This window comes from Anabrus simplex, chromosome 12 (assembly GCF_040414725.1).
Source record: "Anabrus simplex isolate iqAnaSimp1 chromosome 12, ASM4041472v1, whole genome shotgun sequence".
NCBI lineage: Eukaryota > Metazoa > Arthropoda > Insecta > Orthoptera > Tettigoniidae > Anabrus > Anabrus simplex.
Genome location: NC_090276.1, coordinates 102,093,917 through 102,117,545, shown reverse-complemented (window position 1 = coordinate 102,117,545; position 23,629 = coordinate 102,093,917). Strand labels below are relative to the sequence as shown.

Sequence of the window (23,629 nt, the reverse complement as noted above, 5' to 3'; positions counted from 1 at the left end):
CTGACTACACTAAAGGAGAATGGCAACTGGACCACGTCTGCATGGACAAATACCACCACAAAGAGATCTATAACGTCAAAGTCCTCCGAGGAATAGACACAGGTTCAGATCACTACGTAGTTAAAATTAAAATTAAACTCACTCCCCAGAGGAGACAACAAAAGCAAGCCCTTAAAACTAAAAGAAAAATAGATTCTACCCAGCTAATCAACAACAAAAATTACCAGAAAGCAACTGAAAAAATAAAAATCACAGACAAACTTGAAGACTTAGTACACAACCTTAAACAAATTGCAGAAGACCTAGCTCCAATTAAACCACGTAAAAAAACACCAATGGTGGAACAGTGAATGTGATGAAACAGTGGAGAAAAGACATCAGGCATGGCTATTACATCAGTCCCAAAAGACAGAAATATCCTATCAAAAGCTAGTAAAACAGAGAAAAGAAACTACCCAAGTCTTAAGAAGAATAAAAGGACAACATCATAAGGACACCCTGCAGTTAATTGAAGAACAGTTCAGTAAAACTAAATCAAGGGACTACTACAAAACCTTCAGAAAGCAGCTCCAAAAATATGAACCCCCGACCCTACTGATGAAGGATGAAGATGGTAAGCTGGCCCATAACAATGAAGACAATGCAGAAATTCTGGCTAAACATTTCAACAAGCTTTTTAATTGTGAGGAACCTACAGAACTCCTTCATTTGGACACCAACACCCCGATAAAAACATCACCAGAAAACATCAATCCCCCCACAATAAAGGAAGTCTACCAAGCTCTGAATAAATTAAAAAACTACAAAGCGCCAGGAGAAGATCAGACCTTTGCGGAAATCTGGAAATATGCAGGAACCTCAGCAAAAGTTGCCCTCCATCAACAACTTGTCTCTATCTGGAGTAAAGAAGAACTACCAGAACACTGGACAACAGCCCTCATTCATCCTCTGCACAAAAAAGGGGACAAAACCGACCCTAATAACTACAGGGGAATCTCTCTCCTAGACATAACATACAAAATATTTTCAATAATCATCCTTAATAGGATAAGTTTACAACTTGAGAAAGAACTAGGAGAATATCAAGGAGGTTTCAGACCCTGGAGGAGCTGTCCTGATCAGATCATGAGTCTTAAGTTGATAATGGACTATAACAGGAGAAGAAACAGAGATATGGTGATAACATTTGTAGATTTCAAGAAAGCTTATGATTGCATCCATAGAGAATCTCTGTTTAAAATTTTAAGACACCTTGGACTACACCCCAAATTAATAAACATGATAAAATTGACTCTCACCAATACCAAGTCAAAAGTGAAGTTTAGGGGTGAAACATCAGAGACATTTGAAATTAAAACTGGACTACGGCAGGGAGATGGGCTCTCACCACACTATTATTTAACTGTGCTCTAGAAATGGTAATGAGGGAATGGTTTAGAAAATGTCCCCCCAAAATAAAGATTGGCCGAAAAATCAAAACAAATTGCCTGGGTTTTGCTGACGATTTAGCATTACTAGCAGTGGACATAAAAGAAGCAAAAACCCAGATATCAGAACTTCAAAACATTGCAAATAAAATTGGCCTCAAAATATCATTTGAAAAAACAGAAATTATGCCCCAAAAACCAACACAGCTAAAAGAAGTCACCATAAATGGTAATAAAATCAAAATAGTAACTCAGTTTAAATATCTTGGAGAAGTAATAACACATAACTTAAATGAAAAAATCTCAATCCAAGTAAGAACAAATAGATTAGCTAAAGCACAAAAATTAACATGGGATATCTACAAAAAGAAATGTCTATCAATAAATACAAAAATAAAACACTACAACACAGTTATAAAACCGGAAGCTACATATGCAGCAGAAACACTCTTTTACCTGAATAAACAATCAAAGACTGACAGACTTCAGAAAATTGAAAGGAGGATTGGAAGAACCTGTATCAACAAAAAATATCAGAAAGATGGACAGTGGTGGTTAATACCTAACAAAGTCGTGTACAAAGAGCTAGAACCCATTACAGATACTATGCGTAAGAGGAGACTGGGATTCTTTGGACCTATCATGAGGATGCAGGACTCGAGACTTCTGAAACAACTAGTACAACACAATCTCGTCTCAAAAAATACCACAACAGGATGTAAATGGATCAGAGAAGTAAGAGAGGATCTGAAGGAAATAGGCATTACAACAGAAGACACCAAAAATAAGATAAAATTGAATACAAAACTCAAGAATACAAACCTCCGCTTTACCCTTACACAAAACAAACCAACAACACGCACATTTTCAACTGAGGAAAGGGCACGAAGATCGGAGCGTCTGAAGAAGTACTGAGAGGACCGCAAAGCCCGAACAATCCCTTCAAAGAGACCTCAACGACGGACTGACTAAAGTGATCCTATGTGGTCATAAAAGAAGAAGAAGAAGAAGAAAAGAACTATATCGTGAAGGCAAAATTCATTGTAACACTTGTTAAAACAGAAACATTTTATGCATCTGAAACTATAATTGGTGGCAGATCTCAAATAAAGATGATTAAAAAAAACAAAAAAGAAAAATCTTCGGCCGAAACTGCAAAAACGGAATTTGGATGAAGAACAAATATGAAATCTATCAAGTTACAGAAAAAAAAATCACATATCACCAAGAAACACAATTACAATTTTATGTCACTTTACCGTATTTTCTTTCATAATTAACACGCTTTATTGACGAAAAATACAGGCTAAAACTTTGGATGTGTAAATTATTCAAGGACTTGAGATATTAAAAAATTATGTAGTATTCATTCACATTTAAAAGATACATCAAATATAAACACAATTGGTTCAACTCATTTGCAGTTATTGCCATATGGCGTAAAATTCCAGCATGAGATTTTTTCTGGAAAGTCAAATAGGGTACATCATATAAGTTAGACAAATGGGTTTGAATTACGACACTGGAAAATATTCTTCCCGTTGCAATCTGACAGTACGACCTGAAGTGAAATAAACATGAACTAATAAAAATACAATTCATCTAATGTCATAACAATGACATACCGGCAAAAAAAAAAAAAAAAAAAAAAAAAAAAAAAAAAAAAAGAAAACTGTCCAACACAAGAAGGGCCGGGCAGTGAAGGAGGGACCCTGTTAGATTTCCCCAAACCGTTCGTATCTAATCGCGAACGAGTGACGTGTCCATCCACCCTTTTTCTTGAATACGAACGTGAATCGCTCACGAAAATTTTACTTAGAACATTGTAAGGTGTAAGTTTTCTGCCATCAGCTCTTACAGCAAGCATTGCAGTACATCATTGTTTTTTGCTTCCGGTAGCGGGTTTGATAACATTAGACATCTCTTTCTTATCGATTGTTCGACTTTGTGGTGTACGGAAACTGATTGGCATCTGACCTGTGGTTCCTGTTTGGGAGAGCAAAGATTCATTCACTTTACGTCTCTCAATCGCAAAACAATGACAGTGGTTGGGATCATTTGTCATTTTTTGGCATAATGTTCATCAAAGAGAAAGTCCATTTCTCTTCATAAAATTAATCAAGCCTCAGCTAACCTTCAAATCTGAGACACCGATTCCATGTGCAGCGGCTATTTCTCATTTTTTAAAATACAGAATTTCGTGAGAAACGGCTTATCCAGCGTCGCGTAACGAAATCATACATTTAAGCAGATCCTCCTCTACTTGCGGAAACTTGCTGCCTTTTGGTCCGCGAAATGCTGTGCGAGACTTGTTGGTCGCTTGAAGTGCACTTCTCTGTTACCGCGTTGGCGCAATTTGCATTTGGACATTGAATACTTGCGGCCTGGCGCCCTATTCCCGTATGTTTCGGCGTAACTGATCATCGCAAGTATTACTCGAATACTTGCTCACTGTGGACTGACAAACAATTTTGAGATCACAGAATGTCCCTTACCCGAAACAGTCATAAAATATGTTTGTATCAGACTGGAATAGAGCGTCACTAGTCACTTCTGGATTGATTCTCTCACTGAGGTAGTGCAGTGGGATTTCCTGCCGGCCAGAAACAGCTTGCTGCCCTGTATTTGGAATGCCTGCTTTTGCACTAGGAAGGCTGCTACTTTAGTGTTGACATCTTTATTTTGAAACGCATCCGTAGCTGCATGATGGATGTTCGAAGTTGTGGGTGCGTCAAATACATGAACATTTCTTTTGGGATGCGTAAATTATGCAAGGGTGTTAATTATGCGAGAATATACGGTATATAGAATGGTTAATAACAGGCTCACAAAGAAAATTTTAAACTTAGCCTTATCAATGAAAAATCACAATAATTGGCTAAAAGAAATCAGTGAAGACCTGAGTGGAATAGGCATTAATGAAGAAACCATTCAAGATAGAATAAAATTCGGAACCTTCATTCACAAACACAAATTTTCTGTAAATACAGGATGGACTGAACTATGTAGGAAGGAACACAGAGGATGAGAGATACTGGAAACAGAAGAAAAAACAAAAAAGTTTAAACGCTCTCCTTAGTTGGGCATAATGAATTAAAAAATGCGTGAAATAAACACCAGAAAAGTTTTAAAATATATACTTGTTCTGGTAGGTATAGGTAACTTTCACTACTTTACATTAATAAAACAGAAAAAATTATTGCAAAAATCCTGGATTATTACATTACAAATAGAGAAAGATTTTTCTATCACTAATACGAGTTTAAAAAAAAGTTTTTATGTGTCTGTTTTAACATGAGAGAATGAAGAATATCTTCTCATTAAAAATTATGGTCAGATACAGTGACAGAATCACTATGTTGGTAACACAGGTCTACATTGTGCTTGCCATATTCTGTACTCAAGTGATTGAAATGTAAAGCAGTTTTGACTTCTGCCTAGTCTATCCCTGCTTGTGCCTGTTACATTCTGCACTCTAATGGACAAAATTGAAGTGTTGAGTCACGCAGACACTGGCACTCCCTCAGCTCTTAACAACGCATGCAAACCTAAGCCAGACAGTCTTTTGTACCGTGTCTTATGTTCGGAAGTGGTGCCTGTGAGATCTGGCTCAACAGTTCAGACAAGCACCACGAGAGCACATGTTGATTTGTGTGCTCGTGCAGATGAAAGTGGAATATGTATAAATTTTCTTGAAATTTAAATTTAATATATACCATTCTTGAGAGAGAAGAATCTCATTATTTATTACATTGGTGGTGCCCTGGCACAACAGCACTACCTCACAAGCCCCCCTGCTGCGTATGCATATAAAGAACGTAAATGTTATTAGTGATGGTAATATTTTTGGGAACATTATTGGAACTATTACGGGTCTAGTTATTGAACTGAATACAGTAGAACCTTGATTATACGTTCCTGGAAACTATGTTTTGTCGTATTATTAGTTCAAATTACGTGGTCCCGCGAGCATCCTAATTAAATCATGTTGTAAAAATCCTGCATTATCCGTTCCTCGAAGAAACTGTTTCCCGGATCAACTGTCCAGAAATTTCAGTCCCCTCAATGCTAAATCCTTGATCACGTGTTTTTCAAGAAACTGTATCTCACGAAAGGACGGCTAAGGCATACTTACGGATCTTTGTGTTATTGTCCCATCATTGCGGTAATTTGAGGAAGTACTGTACCGTACTGGAAAAGCGATCGGCGGTGAACTTGCATAAGGGACCATCTTAGCATCGCATTTGGGTGGTATTGTTTAGAGAATCCTCGGAAATCATAAAGCAGTGTGTGTCCACAACAAATAGAAAGAGACAGAGTGCATTTCGGCAGCTCTGCTTGAAGATAGAAGTAGTTTCGTCAAATGTTCGTACTTGCAAAACATCTACATTATGTCCAGGGTTACCGGTACATGTTAATTTTTTTCCTTTTTTTGAGTGTATCGCCGAACAGGTTTTTGGCACTTCTCTCAGGGCACTGTATAGTCACTGGGCTTTCAGGCAGGAATCGAAACTACTACTCCTTAAGTAACACAAATTTAGTATTTTAATATTATCGTATACAATTATGTTATCGAGACCAGAACTGATATTGCACCTTACACACTGTATATAATAAAGTCATGGGAGGTTTTGGCATTGTCTATTACTGTTTTGGTCCTAATATAAGGCTGGAAATTTCATTTTGTGTTAAAATGTTATAAAAACTTAAAAACTGCAGTCTTTTTTTTTTTCACGTTAAATTTAAAAATAGTATCATTTCGCAGTCGTAGTGACCTGTACAGCGAGCGCGTTTTCCAGCTGGTTCAAGGTCACGAATAACCGTAATTTTGGAAGTGTTAATGATATGTTTTCTCTTTCCAATTTGATTATGATTAGTGGCGAGCAGAATTGAATATAATACATTCGAGAACTTGAGGATCGATACTTAGATTCGAAACCACATTCTCAAGTTCAACATAACCTTTAATAGTCGATTTAGACCTAATTTACGCGGTACAAGATTTCCATAAACTGAATACGGACAGTATACCGGTGACCAAATTACAATGGATTATTAAAATAAAAAAAAAAGGGATTTTGCCACCATGTTGGGCACTTTTGTATCTAATGTGCTTTACTTTATTAGATTAAAGAATTAAAAACTACTTGTGGTCGATTGTTGTTTGGCTTGGCGTTACGGGTATTAGATTTTTCGAAGAGTTCAGCTGTTCAAAGTTGTTGAACTGAAGTTTTCAGAGGAAACTGACAAAGTTTTCCCGGTAAAAATGATTGTAAAGTTTTGAGATTTTTAAGTCGCGAACCGGTAATTAATGTTTGAAGCCAGCCCTGCGGTCTACCTTGCCTGCCTCTCACCCGGTGGGCCCGGGTTTGATTCCCAGTCAGGTCAAGCATTTTTACCTCGAATGAGGACTGGTTGCAGGTTCACACATTCTATGATTACCTTTAATTGAGGAGCTATTGAATGGTAAGATGGCGATTCTGGTCTAGCGAGCCAGAAACAATGGCCGAAAGGATTCATAACACTGACCATGCATCACCTCGTAATCTGCAGGTCTTTGGGCTGAGCAGCGGCCGTGTGGTTGGCGGAAGGCCATTGGGGCTGTAGTTTGGTTTGGTTTAGGGGTGTTTGTAAGATTATAAGTATACATATTTCATTTTTGTGATGTTTAGCCAAATTGTTGACGGTTCATTCATTTTCTGTTTCCCGTGTTGTACGTGGTTTTTTTTTCTCCGTGGTACCTCCAAAAATGGAGAATCGAGGTTCTACTGTATTGCAATATTGGTTGCGTTTTGTATGCTCGTTTATATAGGCCTAATATTTTAATTTAATTTGTCCCTTCCAAATAGGCCTAATAAAGTAACAAAACATGTTACGGCCAATAAATGCTGTTACTAAAATGCTATTTTTAATATTTTTGCTATAATTTTACATCTCTAGTTATATCTCCTTCGTGTGTATAAAAGGTATCATAAACAGTTTTCAGATTTATTTTTACATATTTTATGTGTTGAGTAGAGAACTCAAGATCCAGTCCTACTGGTGCTGTACCACCTGTCATTTTTCTAGATGCCTGGTGCTGAAAGACAGACAGGTTGAAGCCATCATGTTGACATGTCTTCTGCTGCCTATTTGCCACCTGAACACCCTAGCATTCCTAATGAAGGTGAGATTTCTTTTGTTTTAACACACTGTAGAGGAGATTGATTTGTCACAAATGAAGCTTTGTTGTGCTGTTGATCACTAACCACATGCCACATTATCAAGTTCCTCAATTAACAGTTAATGATACTACTACGGTGTGCAGACACCTAGGCTGCATGCTTGTCAGTTTTGATGTCAGAGTAAACCAGATCTAAACACCAATGTGTCATCATAGATCTTGTACATGCTGACATCAAAATGACTTGGAGTGCTGAATGGACTCTCTTGGCTCTTAAACTAGTGTATCAGCAAGCCATGAAAAGTCATGAAATTGTGTTTCAGGTTATGAATGTTTTTAAAAAGAGCAAAATCAGTGGAGACATTTTTAATGCCAGTAAGTAGATTTTATGTATCCGTTACATTTTTGCCGTAATTTTTGTGGCACATTGTACTACTGGTACTACCTCCTGCAAGTCTGCCTCTGACAACAGGTTAGAATTAACATGGAATGATGTAGAATATGCCTGGAAATACATCAAAACTGGAAAATCAGCAGGGGCTGATGAAATTAATGGAGAAATGATCAAGGCAATGGGCATTTCTGGAAAACATTGGATCTACAGACTCTTTCGTAAGATCTGGAGAGAAGGGGACATACCAGTCGATTGGAAAACAGGCATCATAATTCCAATCTTCAAGAAAGTAGACAGAAAGAAATGTTCCAACTATAGAGGCATCACTTTAATATCTCAAGTTGGTAAACTTTATGAAAGAATTATAGAGCGTAAAATCAGACCCCTTATTGAAGAGAACCTCTTCGAAGAACAGTATGGATTCAGGAAGGGGAGATCAACAACTGATTTAATCTTTACAGTCCGTCAGTTAATGGAAAAATGCTATGAACACAACCGAGATTTGTGGTTAGCCTTTCTGGATATCAAGAAAGCATTTGACACAGTGAATAGAGAGGTGTGGGAAGCACTGAAGAAAATTGGAATACAGGATGACATGATACACCAGATCAAGAATTTGTATGAAGATACCCGAAGTAAAGTCAAAACACCTGTAGGAATGACTGAAACCTTTGATAGAAAATCTGGGTTAAGACAGGGTTGTGTTCCATCTCCTCTTCTTTTCATCACTGTGATGAACGAGATTCAGAGAAAAGTTCACCAAACCATTGGAGGTAAGAAAATGAAAGTTATATTGTTCGCGGATGATATATGCTTGTGGGGAGACTCTAAAGATGATCTTCAAGGACAAATAAACTCCTGGGTAGAATCTGCTAAAGAATATGGACTCATCTTCAGCCAAGAGAAAAGTGAGGTTATGGTCATGAAGAGATACGGGCAACCAATGGGACACATTGAGATGGAGGGGAAACAGCTACAGATGAACCATCAGTTCAAATATCTTGGAAGTGTTATCTCTGATACTGGTTCTATAGATAAGGAAATTTCCCACAGAATTCAGGCAGGTAGCAACTTTTACAAAATAGTTAAAGACATAATATGGCTCAAGAAAATACCAACCAAATGTAAGAGAGTCATATATGAAACTTATTACGTACCAATCCTGACCTATGGTTGCGAAACTTGGACCATGAGAAAAAAAGATGTTAGTAGAATCCAGGCAGCAGAAATAAAATTTGTCCATAGCATGATCGGCAAAACACGGAGGGAGAGAGTCCATAATGAGGAAATCCACAAGCAGGCTCAAGTTGTAAGACTACAGGACAAAATAACAGTGCAGCGACTGAGATGGTATGGACATATGCGACGCATGGGTGACAACAGATTACCAAAAAAATTGTACGATCTAAAACTTGAAGACAAAAGACCAAGAGGGCGACCAAGACTCAGGTACAAGGACATGGTGAAGATTGACATTCAACAGAGAGGACATACTTTGGAAAGCATTGAAGAAGGAGAGAAGTTCAGGGACCGCAACTGGTGGAGAAGCCTCGTTTGCCGACCCATCGCTTAAGATGGAACGACGTGGGATATGTATGTATGTATTGTAATTAAAATGACTGGGGGGACTTATAGTAGTAGTTTCCATGATCTTTTGTAGGCTTTTGCTTAATAACCCCCCATTACTTCAATTGGAGATAGTCCTAAAACAAGCTCACCGAGCCATTTTTTAATTAGTGAAATTACATGGGCTATTCATCAGTAAGAAGGTATGGAGAAGCAACATACATAATTTTTTTGATAGTATTATATCCAAAAGGATGCAGATACACAAGGACAAGATTGCATTTGGACTTTGGCCATTATTTCCATAATAGTTTAGTCACCCAGTCAAAGAGAGTAAATTCTCCTGTACCGTAATAATAATAATCATCAATTTTCCACTCCAGTTGCCCAGGTGTGGTTTTGCGAGCTCTCTCCACTTCTGTCTGTCCATGTACCACTCCTCTCTCAAGACTACATCCCAGCTGACTCCTCTTGTTCCTATGTCCTCTTTCACTTGGTCCAGCCATCTCTTCCTAGGTCTTCCTACCGGTTGTTTTCCGGCCACCGTAATAATAATAATGATAATAATCTATTGCCTCGGCTACGATGTGCAGACGTTTTAATTTGACACCATCTGGCTATCGACTCTTCAATTTCAATGCTTTGTTTTACTCTAGGCTTATTAGATGGCAGAGTGAACCAAATTTCTCTGGGCGTCTGTGGCTGAGTTTTAACCTCTCAGCGCATGGGATTTAAATACACGGTCATGTATGCTGTGAGAGGAGTTCTGAGCATGGTATTTAAATTTTCTCAGATTTTTGCAAGATTTTGTTCAAAGCATTATAACTTTGGTACTATTTTATGGATTTCAATAATACTATCACATGCCTGTTCAAAAAACATGATGCTGTCTTACCTTAACAGTTTGGTGTGGAACGTTTTGAAACATTCCTCGATGTAGAGACACCCTTTGCGCCATCACATTCCTCAACTGCTTCATTCTGGATTCCTGAGTTTCCTGTAAACTGTTCTATTTCACCCATGTAATTAGACACGGTCTCCCATCGAAATGTATTAGCCGTGACGTGCACATTGCCATTCTGCGCACTGTCACTCGTATCCGATTCTGAACCAAGGACTTCGTGTACAGTAATGTCACCCACTTCACTCAAATCACTATCGGAATCTAACAAACTTTCATCAGAATTGCCCTCCTGTTCTAAAGCATCCTCTGTTTACAATCTCAATAACCCGCACTTGCTTGTACATACCATGTTCAGCCACTTCAGAGGAAATGCAAGACAGCGAGTGATAAGGAAAAAGATTGGAAAAAAACTAGTCTCGAGAGCCCTGAATAGACAGAATTTATTGTAACTGGTTTCCAGTGGTTACACAATACATAGCAAATAAAAAGGAAAAATTAAATTACATGGCACTTGAACATCCATAGGACCAAACCCAGCATCAGATAAACTGCATCAAGTCTAAATAAATGAACATCAGGTTGGGCAACGTGATGACTATGATAAAAGGATGTGGAGCGGGCATGGAAACCCTACCAGGGGCATTGGGATACATAGGTTGCGGGTTTCTAGGAAAATCAACGGTGATCCCTTGATCTATGATGTTATTTTCCAAAATAGACATTACAAAGAAAATTCGGAACAAAATTCATCAATTCAAAAATCCAGTTACGATATCTCCCAACAACAAATTAGATGTAATTTGCCAAGGGCTTTTCTTTTAAGTAACCAAAGATACCTTAACATAATGCAACTTCCAGAATACAACGTTTAAGGCTAATAGAAACCACATGATACATATACAGAGTTAATGCGCTTTCAGACAATTATGCCACGTAATGGAAACAAAGGGGAAACCAGAAATACTTAAACTTGACGCAGAGGCCAATTCAACTTACTCCCACACCAAAAACCCTTCTGATGCGGGGCAGAGGTAAAACTAACGTGCATCAAGTGATACAGAGTTACTGGAGGCAAACCCCAAGGGAAATAAAATTAATCTACTAATTACACGTTTTATCAAACTAAAGGAAAAGGTGGAATGCCTTCAAAATCAAACAGGCAGGTCCAGCTGAAAACTAAGGCATGTGAGTAATTGAGTAATGAGTCTGGACGAGTAGGAGTAAACTCCTATGGAAAATACAAGCAAAAATTAAATATAAACTAAGAAATGAAATGAAACCAAGGCAGCCCCTCCTGGGAGGGAGGATAGCCAACGTGCGTCTGATCGCTGGACTGACGAGAAACGAAAAAGACCACGAAATCTTGCCTCGCTCTCTTAACCCGTTAACTCGGTTTGACGTCTAAAGGTGTCAACAGCTGTTGCACGAGTATTGGGTTTGACGCCTTTAGGCGTTCTTGTAATTCCAAATGTGTTCTTACGTTGGGTTAGCTTCCTATAGGTGTCTGGCTATTCTTAATCACTTCTGCCAACTACTATCATAATTTAAAACTAATTCCATTCATATTAGATGTGATTATTGATGTCCTATTCATTTTTATCCTGTCTCACACCAGTCAGGTAGTTCGCGCCTAGGCGGCAGTCCGACAGCTGTCTCGTGTTGCTTCATGCGGTCCGCATCAAATTCTTCGTATAGAATTTATTTGTGTATATGTACATTGAAATTACTAAACTTGCGATTTGTTGTTGTTACTTTACAGTTGTTCTGCAAACTCCATTGTCCACGTTCTGATAACTTTTTGTAAATTGGTCTGTGTATGGCGGTAAACTATTCTGTGTAACATGAACATAGCTTGGTTAGGAAAAATGTTGAATTATATCGGTGACCATGAAATAGTGGGACATTTATTACAAGATACTGACAGTGAGGAAATAATAAGTTCAAGCCTACTGTTGAGTATAGAGTACAGCAAAGGAATGAGAGGAGTCGGTTTGTCTGGCCAGTGCGTCGCCAGTTACGCTGTGGCACGGAGGAGACTAAAGATGTACTACATGAAAATGTTCCGGCTCTTATTGGACGTTGCTGTTTTCAATACATTTCTCTTCCAAAAGAAAGGTGGGACTGATTCTCAACTGAGTTTTCACCTCAATCTGGTATCAAAACTGACAGAGAAGTATTGTGATTCGACAATGAAACCAAAACATCCAGGTAGAACTTCTGGAGATCCTGTTCAACGACTAACCGCACGTCACTTCATATCTGAGAACCCGCTGACCGGAAGTAGGAGACAGATCAAGGCATCAGAGAAGAAATGAAGAACGACATCAGTCATCATCATCATCAACGTCCCACTCCAGTTGCCCGGCTGTGGTTAACAAGCCTCCTCCACTCCTTTCTGTCCTTCCACTTTTCCTGTTCCATTATTTCCTCCATATCGAATCCAGCTCCTCTAATGTTCTTCCAGATCTGATCCATCCACCTTCTTTGCGGTCTTCCAACTGGTCTCTTTCCCTTAACTTTTCTTTCCAATTCCCTTCTTGCTACCCGTTCCTTTCCCATTGTTTTTACATGTCCGAACCATCTCAATCTTGCTTTCTGTATCTTCTGTACTAACGGTTCAATATTTAGCTCTTCTCTGATTTTGATATTTTGAATTCTATCTTTTGTCTTTATAATCAATGTTCTTAAAAAATTCATTTATACTGCTTGGATCTTACTATCTTGTCTCTTATTAGTTACCAGCATTTCTAGTCCAATTGAAGACCTCGGTGCAAGAATGGGACAGCTCCACTTTGTACTGGTTTTCTGTTTTTTATTGACATACATGAAGAAAAATATTCTCTCTGTGTGGAAGAGCGATACAGCTCCAACTAATATTCCATAAGATATTAAAGGAAAGAAGTTGTAACAGCCTGTGGTTCGAGGGAAGAATGGGACAGCTCCCGGGAGCTTGTGGCAAACAGAGTTCACTGTCTGGCAAGCGCTCGAGGTGTCAGCAGTGAATACCTCTAGTCCATTGTTTACTTCAGTACAAGCTTGATATTGTTTGTTCGTGTGTTTGTCATGAGTGCTTTCCGTGATGTAGTTAACTGTGATTCAGATCCTGATTATGTTCCGGATAGTGACAGTTACAGAGATTGCAGTAGGCCTGGGCCTATTAATGTGAATAAAACAGGTGGAGTTTCTAGTCAGGCTAAGGATGAATGTTCTAGTAGGCCTAAAGGTGTAGATTGTGTAGGCAAAGTAAACCGAAAGCGGAAGAGAGACTCTACCAAATGGAACCGCAGTGTTTTGAAGAAGAGGGCAAGGGGAGAAGAGATTATCGATCTTACAGGTGCAGTGGTGGCAGCTCGTAGCACGGGACCAGATTGCAACTGTAAGTTCAAATGTTTTACCGCGATATCAAAACCGATATTATAAACTCCCTTAATGCGATGGCAGATAAGGAAAAAACAGGATATCCATCCGAGTGGTCTCATCAGCTTAAAGGCAGTAAGTTCACAATATCGAAATACAGGTATGTGGAGTACACCAAAGATATCATATTGTGCAGTTCTTTGGCAGTCGTAGTGCCTTTAGTAAAAGACGCTTTCCTGCTAGACAAACCAAACATTACTTTCTCTCTACCCGAATATGACAACGTTCTTTACCATGGGCCTTTGAAAATAAAACAGCGAAAGTTCAAAGATGTGAAGGAGTTAGTTGAAAACTATGTTCCCCCAGATTGCTTGTGGTTTTACAATGAACTGATTTAAGAAGATGATGCTAAAAGTAACACGAGTGATGTAGAAAATGGGGATTATGATGACTAAAAAGAAATCCTGTCACATAACGAATAAAGTAACTTAGTTTATTATTTACATATTTTACGCCCACATTGGAGCACTTAAATCAATACATTTGAGTTAATTTCTTCTTTTTCTTCTCCGAGAACTTTCTCATCCTCTCCGACCTGGAAGCCCTTTGTGCGTCCGATATAGTATATTGTTTCCGTTCCAAAATATATGATTGTTTTTGTCACTATTCTCTCCTTTTTTAACACGAAAACCAATAAAAACACATGTATTTGGAGCAAAAATAGGACAACTCCAATACATACATGAATATTTAAGACGTATGTTATATGAAGAATAATTTGTTTTTACAAAATATCATTGAATTTGGTTTTTAAGTGACAAAGTCTAAACTAATGCAAAATATAAAAATGAAATCTTTAAATATAAATTTTTAAAACGTTTTTGATTGTTTCTGAAAAGTTTTGTAAAATGGAGCTGTCCCCTTCTTGCATCAAGGTCTTCAATTGGTATGAAATACTGTTTATGTAATGTTAATTTCATTCTCCTGGGTTCTTTTCATCCCATAAAAGCTCTCTGACTTAATGATAAAATGTTGTACCTTTACTTAGTCTGTTATTAATTTCAGGGTTGATTTCATTTAATGCTACCTTTATATGTAAACTGTTCTACATTCTCTAACTGTTCTCAGTCTGTTCACTTGGCTTCCCTTTTCCACAGTGCATGACTATAGTTTTCTTTTTACTAATTACCATTCTAAACTCCTTGAGATTTTCGTTTCGAATGTCCAATCTCCTTTGTACTTTTCTCCTTTTCCTCAAATCACCACATCAGCTGCAAATACCAAATTATTCATTTCATCACTACTGATACTCTTTTACACGTTTTATGATTTCATCCATCAATATAATAATAATGGCAACAGTGCGCTTCGTTGTTGAGACTTTTTTTGTATAAAATGTTTGAGTCACCACTCCTCACTTGTACACTGCCTTTACTCTCATGACAACCGAGCTCGATAGCTGCAGTCACTTAAGTGCGGCCGGTATCCAGTATTCGGGAGATAGTAGGTTCGAACTCCACTGTCGGTAGCCCTAAAAATGGTTTTCCGTGGTTTCCCATTTTCACACCAGGCAAATGCTGGGGCTGTACCTTAATTAAGGCCACGGCCGCTTCCTTCCCACTCCTAGCCATTCCCTGTCCCATCGTCGCCATAAGACCTATCTGTGTTGGTGCGACGTAAAGCAACTAGCAAAAAAAACCCTCATGACACAACATTTTTATCTCTTTAATTAATATTTTTGGTACATTCCTTTTCCGTAGGCATTCTGATACATGTTTTTTCTTAACTGTATCATAAGCTGCTTCCAAATCTAAAAATACGAAGATGATTTCCTTGTTCTTTCCAGATGTTTCTCCGTTATCGTTTCGTGCTGTAAATATCAAGTCTATTGTTGATCTGTTTGGTCTAAAGCCATATTGTTCTTCCTCTGTGTTTCTGTTATATCCCTCAGTCTTTTGTCTATGACTCTCCATTATTTTTAGCCCATATGTAATAGGGTTTACCTCTATAATTTTCACATTTTTTCATATTTTCTTTTTTGAACAATTGTACAATGCTTCCTTGTTGCCAATCTTCAGGTATTCTTTCATCCTTCCATATGGCATTGAGAGTTCGGTATAGCCACTATAGTCCAATGCTTCCTTCTGCCTTAATAATATCAGCATTGAATTCATCTTTTCCACTTGCTTTACCTTTGGTCGTTGCTTTCACTGTCCTTTCAAGTTCCAACCATGTTATCAGGTTCTCTTCATTTTCTCCATCTATTATTTTCATTTTCTTATCTCCTTCCTCTGAGCAGTCATCATCATCATAAAGTTTTTCAAAATACTTTGTCATCACCTTTTCAAAATACTTTGATATCACCTTCTGAAGACCCTTTTCGTCATGTACTATGGATCCATCTTCGCTCTCATTAGTTTTATTAAATGGAGAAAGTCTTGGAAATTACACCGTTGAAGATCGCAGTTTAAGTGTGTGCGAGGGAGCACAACACCAGTTAACATGGCTAGAAGTTGAGTTTGAGCTGAAAAACATGAGCAATGGAAAGTTCCCAGGGTTTGATGACTCCACTGCTGACATGATAAAGGCATACATTGATTGTATAGAGTATTTTTTGTCATCTGGAAAGAGAACAGGATACCGGAGGATTGGATGAAAGGTATCATTATCTCCCTGGATAAAACGGGAAACAGGAAGAAATGTGGAAATAATAGGAGTATCGCTCTACATTCTCACTCACTCAAACTTCTGGAGAAGATAATTGAAAGAAGAATCAGGAATAGAGTAGAACCAGTATTGGAAGAGGAACAACAGGGCTTCAGGAAGAGCCGAAGCGCTACAGACTTGATATTTGCCGTCAGAATGGAGAAGCATCGGGAATATGGAAGGAACTTAGTGATGGTTTTTATGAACATTGAGGCAGCTTACAACAGTGTGCCTAGAGAGATAATCTGGGAATGCCTAGAAGTATAGGTGTGCCAAACTTCCTGATTGATAAGGTAAAGATGCTCTATCAAAAATGCTTTAGTTGTGTCCAAGCAGGGGATGGAAGATCAGATTGGTTTGAGACCAAAGAAGAGCACAGTTTTGTCACCACTCCTGCTCATCGTCGTGAATTGGATCGTAAAATTCATAAAAGAACTTCTAACACTAATATTTGCAGGTGATGTTCTGATCTGGGCAGAAAATGAGGCAGAGGTAGGGGAGAAACTAAATCTTTGGAGTGACAAGTTTAAAGAATATGGACTAAACTTCAGTAAAACAAAAACTGTTGAAATGACTATCAACATGAAAGGCATAGATTCAAACATTTTTCTGGAAGGAACTCTTTTACAATCTGTTTCCAACTTGGAAGTATCATTTCCAAAGATAACACAATAAAACAGAAATGATATGAATCAAAAGCTTCTCAATTTTATTTTCAAGTAAGAGATCTACTGTGGAATGATAAAATATACGAGAAGCAGAATTGACCATGTTTCAGGCCTACTTCATTCAATGCCTATGGACTCGAAACATGTACCCTACATAACAATGCTAATAGAAAAATCCACTTGACAGAAATAAAATTCATCAGAACAATGAAGCAAAAGACTGGGAAAGACATGATTAGAAATGAAGCAAACGGGAAGGAGGCTGCCATCAGAATATGTTACCAAGCTTTTAGGAAGACGCAGGCTACACTGTTTTGGACATCATGAGGATGGATGGAATGAGAACCGCAAGGAATTACTTTGACAGAGAAGTGAAAGGGGAGAGGTCAAGGAATCTGTGGATACACAGTGAAATCAGAGGTTAGCAAGAGGAATTTCAAGTGGGAGGATGTAGAGGAACAGAAATTATACTTTGACAGAAAGATGTGATGAGTGCTTGTACACCACACCTAGGAAACTGCAGCTGGACGATGATGATGTAGTTTGGAAGGTGTATGTTAAAGTTGGGCAATTAAATTAAGATGGTACCGCAAATTTCTGATGTGGCTGAAATAATTGTGATATTAATGTGTCAAGCTTTGTTCTTCATTCGGTCATTAATTTTCGAGGGCTGAATATTGCAGAATCTTGGAGCAGCACACAATGCACACATTGGTTCATTGATTGGTATTGCATAATTTGATAGTAGTGTTAATGGTTGAAGGGAAAGTATACCTTTGGTGATAGAGTTGTATTTTGATTTAACAAGTTTTTCAGACCGTCTTTAAACATTTGTATTGTCATTTCTGTGAATGTGCTGCTGCGTTTCATCTTTTCCTATTATGATTATGTCATCGTTGAAAGCCATAAGAGATATTAAGCACGGTGGGTGTGAGCGTATAGCCATACTCCTTGGTTGATTCTGGTGGTTTGGGAAGTTCACAGATCATGTTGTCTGTGGAGATGTTATTAAGCAACATTGAAGAGAAGGGGGAACCCTGCATTATGCCTTTAGCTCTGCTTATAGTCTTTGAGCATATAGAACATGAGCACCAGTAACTAATGGGCATTACTTGTACAGCATGCTGATCCTGATTCGTAATAATTAAAATTTTATTGATTGTGATTTTCTGGTACAGTATATTGTTGGCCCAAAAAGTACCATTATTGAGTAGAAGTAATTTGTGTGATATGCTTTATACTTACGCAGTTCCTCCAGAAGGTAGCAAGTCGTGCAGATGTGAACAAAATGACGAAAAGCAACTTGGCTGTTGTGATAACCCCCACCGTGATGCCTGTGGAGCAGGCCTTCAATGCATCTCGCCTCAATCATCACATCCGAGTCGTTGAGGTGAGTTAAGTTTCTATGACAGTTGTAGATGCTAGGCTGTGTGGGACATCATGTTCACCTTTCAACCAGGGCCATAGTAGCACTTTCGCATAATATGAGAGGTTCAGGTGTAAAACATGGTAAGTGACAATTTTGGCAATATTGATATATTGAACATAAAACATGGTATCTGACCTTCTGGTTTGAAAGATGTGACAGCTGTCAATGTCATATGTTACATACACAAGTTATGTGACCCTCTTAGACTGATTCTGATGGTTCGGTCAGCTTCCGTTTCGAACGCTAGGGCTGTGCCACGTTCGGGGAGCCATCTGGTGACGAATGAACGTACCATTTCCACTTCTATTATAACGTCTAAATTTTTTTTTTAAAGTCATTGTTTAAGAAGCCTTTCTCGTGGACAGTCAAGATTTTCTTCTGATGACGCAGTGCACAGTTCTCTCATAATCTAAGAGCTTCATTTCCGTATTGATTGCTACTACAATATAAAAATAATATGGAAGCCTCCACCTTATCAATACAATGTTTATTTACAGGATGCAGTGAATTCAGGACTGGTTTCGACCCCCTATGGGGTCATCCTCAGCTGTTATACATTAAATCGGTTTCAAAAACATCACATTATAAGACATAATGCCTTCATATCACTGACCCAATTTGACAGATCATGAAAAAGTAAATATAACAGTAGTGTAATGGATCTTTTCTCATTGACTAGAAAGTTGCTTATTATGTAAAGCGTCATCTCATTGTAGCCTGAGTCTAGTGAACATCAAATAAAGTTTACAACGGTATATGTGGAATTATTACATGTTTACATATAGGCTATATTGTTGGAACATGCATTGTCTATTAAAAATGGAATATATACACATAAAATTTGACCCGCTATAACAGGCCGTTTAAAAGTGGATGAAATGATAAAAACAAGATAAAATGGGTCCACATTGAACTCTAGTTTGTACTGGTTTGTTGTTGCTGCATTATTCTTGTAATATGGTAAGTACACAGTGTTTGTATTCTAATGTTTAAACTTGTTATAGTTTTTGTTCATTCCGATGTTTTCTTGATTAATGCTAGTATGATATATTACAGTTGTCTTGATGTACTGAATTATTGTGAGAAATTGCGTGCACCATTGCTAAGTTGAGATAATGCCTATTATAAACTGGAGTATTAAGTAATGCCATGCATCTTGGAATTAAAACTATGTTGATGTCAACCAATATGCATAAGTTCTAGGTGATAACGTGAGGGCTTCCTTTATATTGTAGACTGTAATACCTGAAATTAGAGATAGGTTGTGTAAGAAACAGCGTTTAATGGGCTAGAAAAGTGTAATATGTGTATAATATACTTACATTGGGTGTTGGCACTGTGTGTGCTGCACGGCTGCATGTCCAGATCTGTTACGTGTTATTCTGGGGCTGTAGTTCGCGGATACGGAGGGGAAGTTTGGAGGGTTGGGAGGGGCATCTGTGGAGAGTGCGGAACTAGGGTAGGGAGGGTCTTTAGGCGGTTCATTTGTATGTATGGGCTGTTGTTTTTTAATTCTTTTCAGATAATAATTTTTTAGAAAGGGAATAACTGTATCGAAAAGAATGTTAGTTTTTTCTGTGATTTCATTTAGGTTGAAATTTGGGTTGACGTATTGATCTAAATTAATGTAAAATTCTTCCAAGATGCTGAGCAAGGGGCTTTTGGGGTTTGTATTCAGAATTTGCATGTCATGGTTAATATTTGTAAATCTATGTTTTTGGTCATCAATGTGTTGTCCCATAGCTGAAAAATGTCTGTGCTTAACTGCATTTGTGTATTCGTTATATCGTATCTGAAAGTTCCTACCAGCATGCCCTATGTAGCTGGCCTCGCAGTCATTACATTTCAAGCGGTAGACGCCTGAGTGGTTGTATTGATTTTTATTGTTGACGGATTTAGAATTGTGTAAGATGTTGGCGTTGCTATGTGTAGTTTTGTAGGCTATTTTTAGGCCTTGTTTTTTGAAAACGTTTGTTATGGGATGTATATGTCTATTGTTATAGGTGAATAGTACGTAGTCTTTTATCTTTCTCGGTTCTGGTTAACTTGGTTTTTGGTTGGTTTTTTATTTTGTTAATAATCTTGTTAATTATTTCTTTTTTGTATCCATTCTGTCTGGCTATATCATGGATTAAATTTAATTCTTTATTTAGATCTTCTTTTGTGAGTGGTAAGTTGTCATCATCATCATTTCCCTTTATCCAGCTGTAGCCAGGTAGGGGCAAATATGGGTAGTCTATTTTTATTGTATTGGATGTATGAGTAGGTTTTCTGTATATTTTATATGTTAAGTGGTCATTATGTCTAATTATAGATATATCTAGGTAATTTATGTTATTGTTGTTTTCCGTTTCCATAGTGAATTTTATGTTCCATTTAATTGTTCTAGGATTTTGTCTTCATTGGTATGCCTGTTGTCTATTATAACAAATACATCGTCAACAAATCTACACCAAAAGGGGATATTATCTAGTTTTTGGATTTCTTGGTGTTCCAAGTAGTCTATATATATTTCTGCCAGTATACCTGATGTTGGAGATCCCATGGGTAGTCCTTTTTGGTGATATATGGTGTTGTGAAATTTAAAGTAATTATTGTTGATGACAAAATGTAATAATTTTATGAATTCCTCTATTTCTAGCTTACTAAGTTTGCTATGATTTTTGAGATTGGATTCTATGATTTCTATGGTTTTCTGTGTAGGTATATTGGGGTACATATTTATTATATCATATGATGCTAATCTGTGGTACTTCTCTATTTTTATATTTTTAGTGATGTTGCAGAATTCTATTGAGTTTTTTATGGCTTTTTTGGCTTGGAATACATTATTTTTTGAGATATCTTTGAATGAATTGTGATAATTTGTAGGTGGGACTTGGTTTATAATTTATTATAGGCCTCATAGGTATATTGTCTTTATGGATTTTTGGGTATGCTTTAGCAGTGGGTAGTCCTGGGTTCATTGTGATAATTTTTGTGATTTCCTGTTCATTTAAAAGAAAGTGAGTGTTTTTTAGTAAAGTTTTTAAGTTTCTTTGAATACTGTTAGTGGGATCTTTATTTTTGATTTGAAAAGTTTCGTTTTGGAAACAAGTTTTGGTTTTAGTTATGTATTCATCTTTATCCATGATAACCGTTGTGTTACCTTTGTCTGCTTTGATTATTAGTAAGTTGTTTTGATTAATTTTGTTTTTGAGCTTTTTGAGTTGTATGTGGTTCATGATATCTTGTTTATTGTTCTCTTTACTGATTCTATTAATATATTGTGGTAATTTTTTCTTGATTTCATATCTGATTTCATCCTGTTGTTCATGTGGTATTTTGTTTATGGCATTTTCAGTTTCAGTAATGATAGTAGTAATATTATGGAATATTGAGTCATTTCCCCAATTGTGTTTGGGTCCCTTGTTCAGTATAGTGGATTCAGTTTCATTGAATAATGTATTAGTTAGGTTTTTCATAGGAGGATGGAATACATGCTGATCATTGTCAGTAGATCTAGCCAAATGTTGTCTATTGGGTGTGTGATTTCGTAAATGCTGATTATGTGATTGTTTTAATACATTTAGTTTCTTATTCAATGTATTCTGTTTATGTACGCAATTTCTCACAATAATTCAGTACCGGAATAAACAAAAACTATCACAAGTTTAAACATTAGAATACAAACACTGTGTACTTACCATATTACAAGAATAATGCAGCAACAACAAACCAATACAAACTAGAGTTAAATGTGGACCCATTTTATCTTGTTTTTATCATTTCATCCACTTTTAAATGGCCTGTTATAGCGGGTCAAATTTTATGTGTATATATTTGTTTTTAATAGACAATGCATGTTCCAACAATATAGCCTACATGTAAACATGTAATAATTCCACATATACCGTTGTAAACTTTATTTGATGTTCACTAGACTCAGGCTACAATGAGATGACGCTTTACATAATAAGCAACTTTCTAGTCAATAAGAAAAGAACCATTATACTACTGTAATATTTACTTTTTCATGATCTGTCAAATTGGGTCAGTGATATGAAGGCATTATGTCTTATAATGTGATGTTTTTGAAACCGATTTAATGTATAACAGCGTAGGATGACCCCATAGGGGTCGAAACCGGTACTGAATTTACTGCATCTTGTAAATAAACGTTTAAATACCTGGGGAGTGAATTAATGGAGAATGCTCGACTGGATGCTGAGATTAGTAAAAGGATTCAAGCTGGAAGTTGTTTCTATCGTAGTGTAAGAAATATGTTATGGGACAAAGATGTGCCAATGGAAGCAAAGGATACTATGTACAAGATGTATTACGTACCCATAACAACTTACGGAGCAGAAACTTGGACAATGACAAAGAAGGATGAGAGTCGAATACAGGCAGCCGAAATGAAATTCTTGAGGAGTATGATACAGAAGAGTAGAAGAGACAAAATAAGGAATGAGAAAATCCGGGAAGAAATTGGAGTGGAAAAAATGAATGATAGAATAGAGAAGAGCCGACTAAGATGGTTTGGGCACATAAAGCGAATGAGCGACGAAAGAATGCCAAAAAAAGTGATGGAAATTCAAATCCAAGGACGGAGAGGCCGTGGACGACCACGATTGAGATGGAAGGATACCATCCAACGCAGCATTATAGAAAGAAACCTGGACTGGGACACAGTGTTGGAGGAGGAGTTGGTGGAAAGACCGAAGAAAGTGGAGAGGAACCATATTTGCCCCTACCCGGCTACAGGTGGATAAAGGGAAATGATGATGATGATGATGATGATGATGATGATGATGATGATTGTAAATAAACATTGTATTGATAAGGTGGAGGCTTCTATATTATTTTTATATTGGAGCACAGTTCTCTGCGAAACGTAAAGAATTTCACCTTATGTTCTTGGCACGGCATAAGCCCAAAAGTCTATACAGTATCATGTCTCTAAGTACGGGCCGTAAAAGCGTCAATGGCAACTCTTTAGACTTTTAGGTATGCCAGAGTACTGTGTCCTTGGT

The 23,629-nt window shown here is 37.4% G+C and overlaps 1 protein-coding gene across 1 annotated transcript in view; it reads left to right on the top strand.

The window, feature by feature from the left end:
* LOC136884169 (uncharacterized) overlaps positions 1 to 23,629 on the top strand; it is a 168,172-nt gene that overhangs the window by 85,144 nt on the left and 59,399 nt on the right. The window contains exons 4-5 of the mRNA XM_067156206.2: positions 7,497 to 7,593; positions 18,435 to 18,575. Of these exons, the coding sequence (XP_067012307.2) occupies positions 7,497 to 7,593; positions 18,435 to 18,575 (238 nt within the window). The remainder of the gene's footprint in view (positions 1 to 7,496; positions 7,594 to 18,434; positions 18,576 to 23,629) is intronic.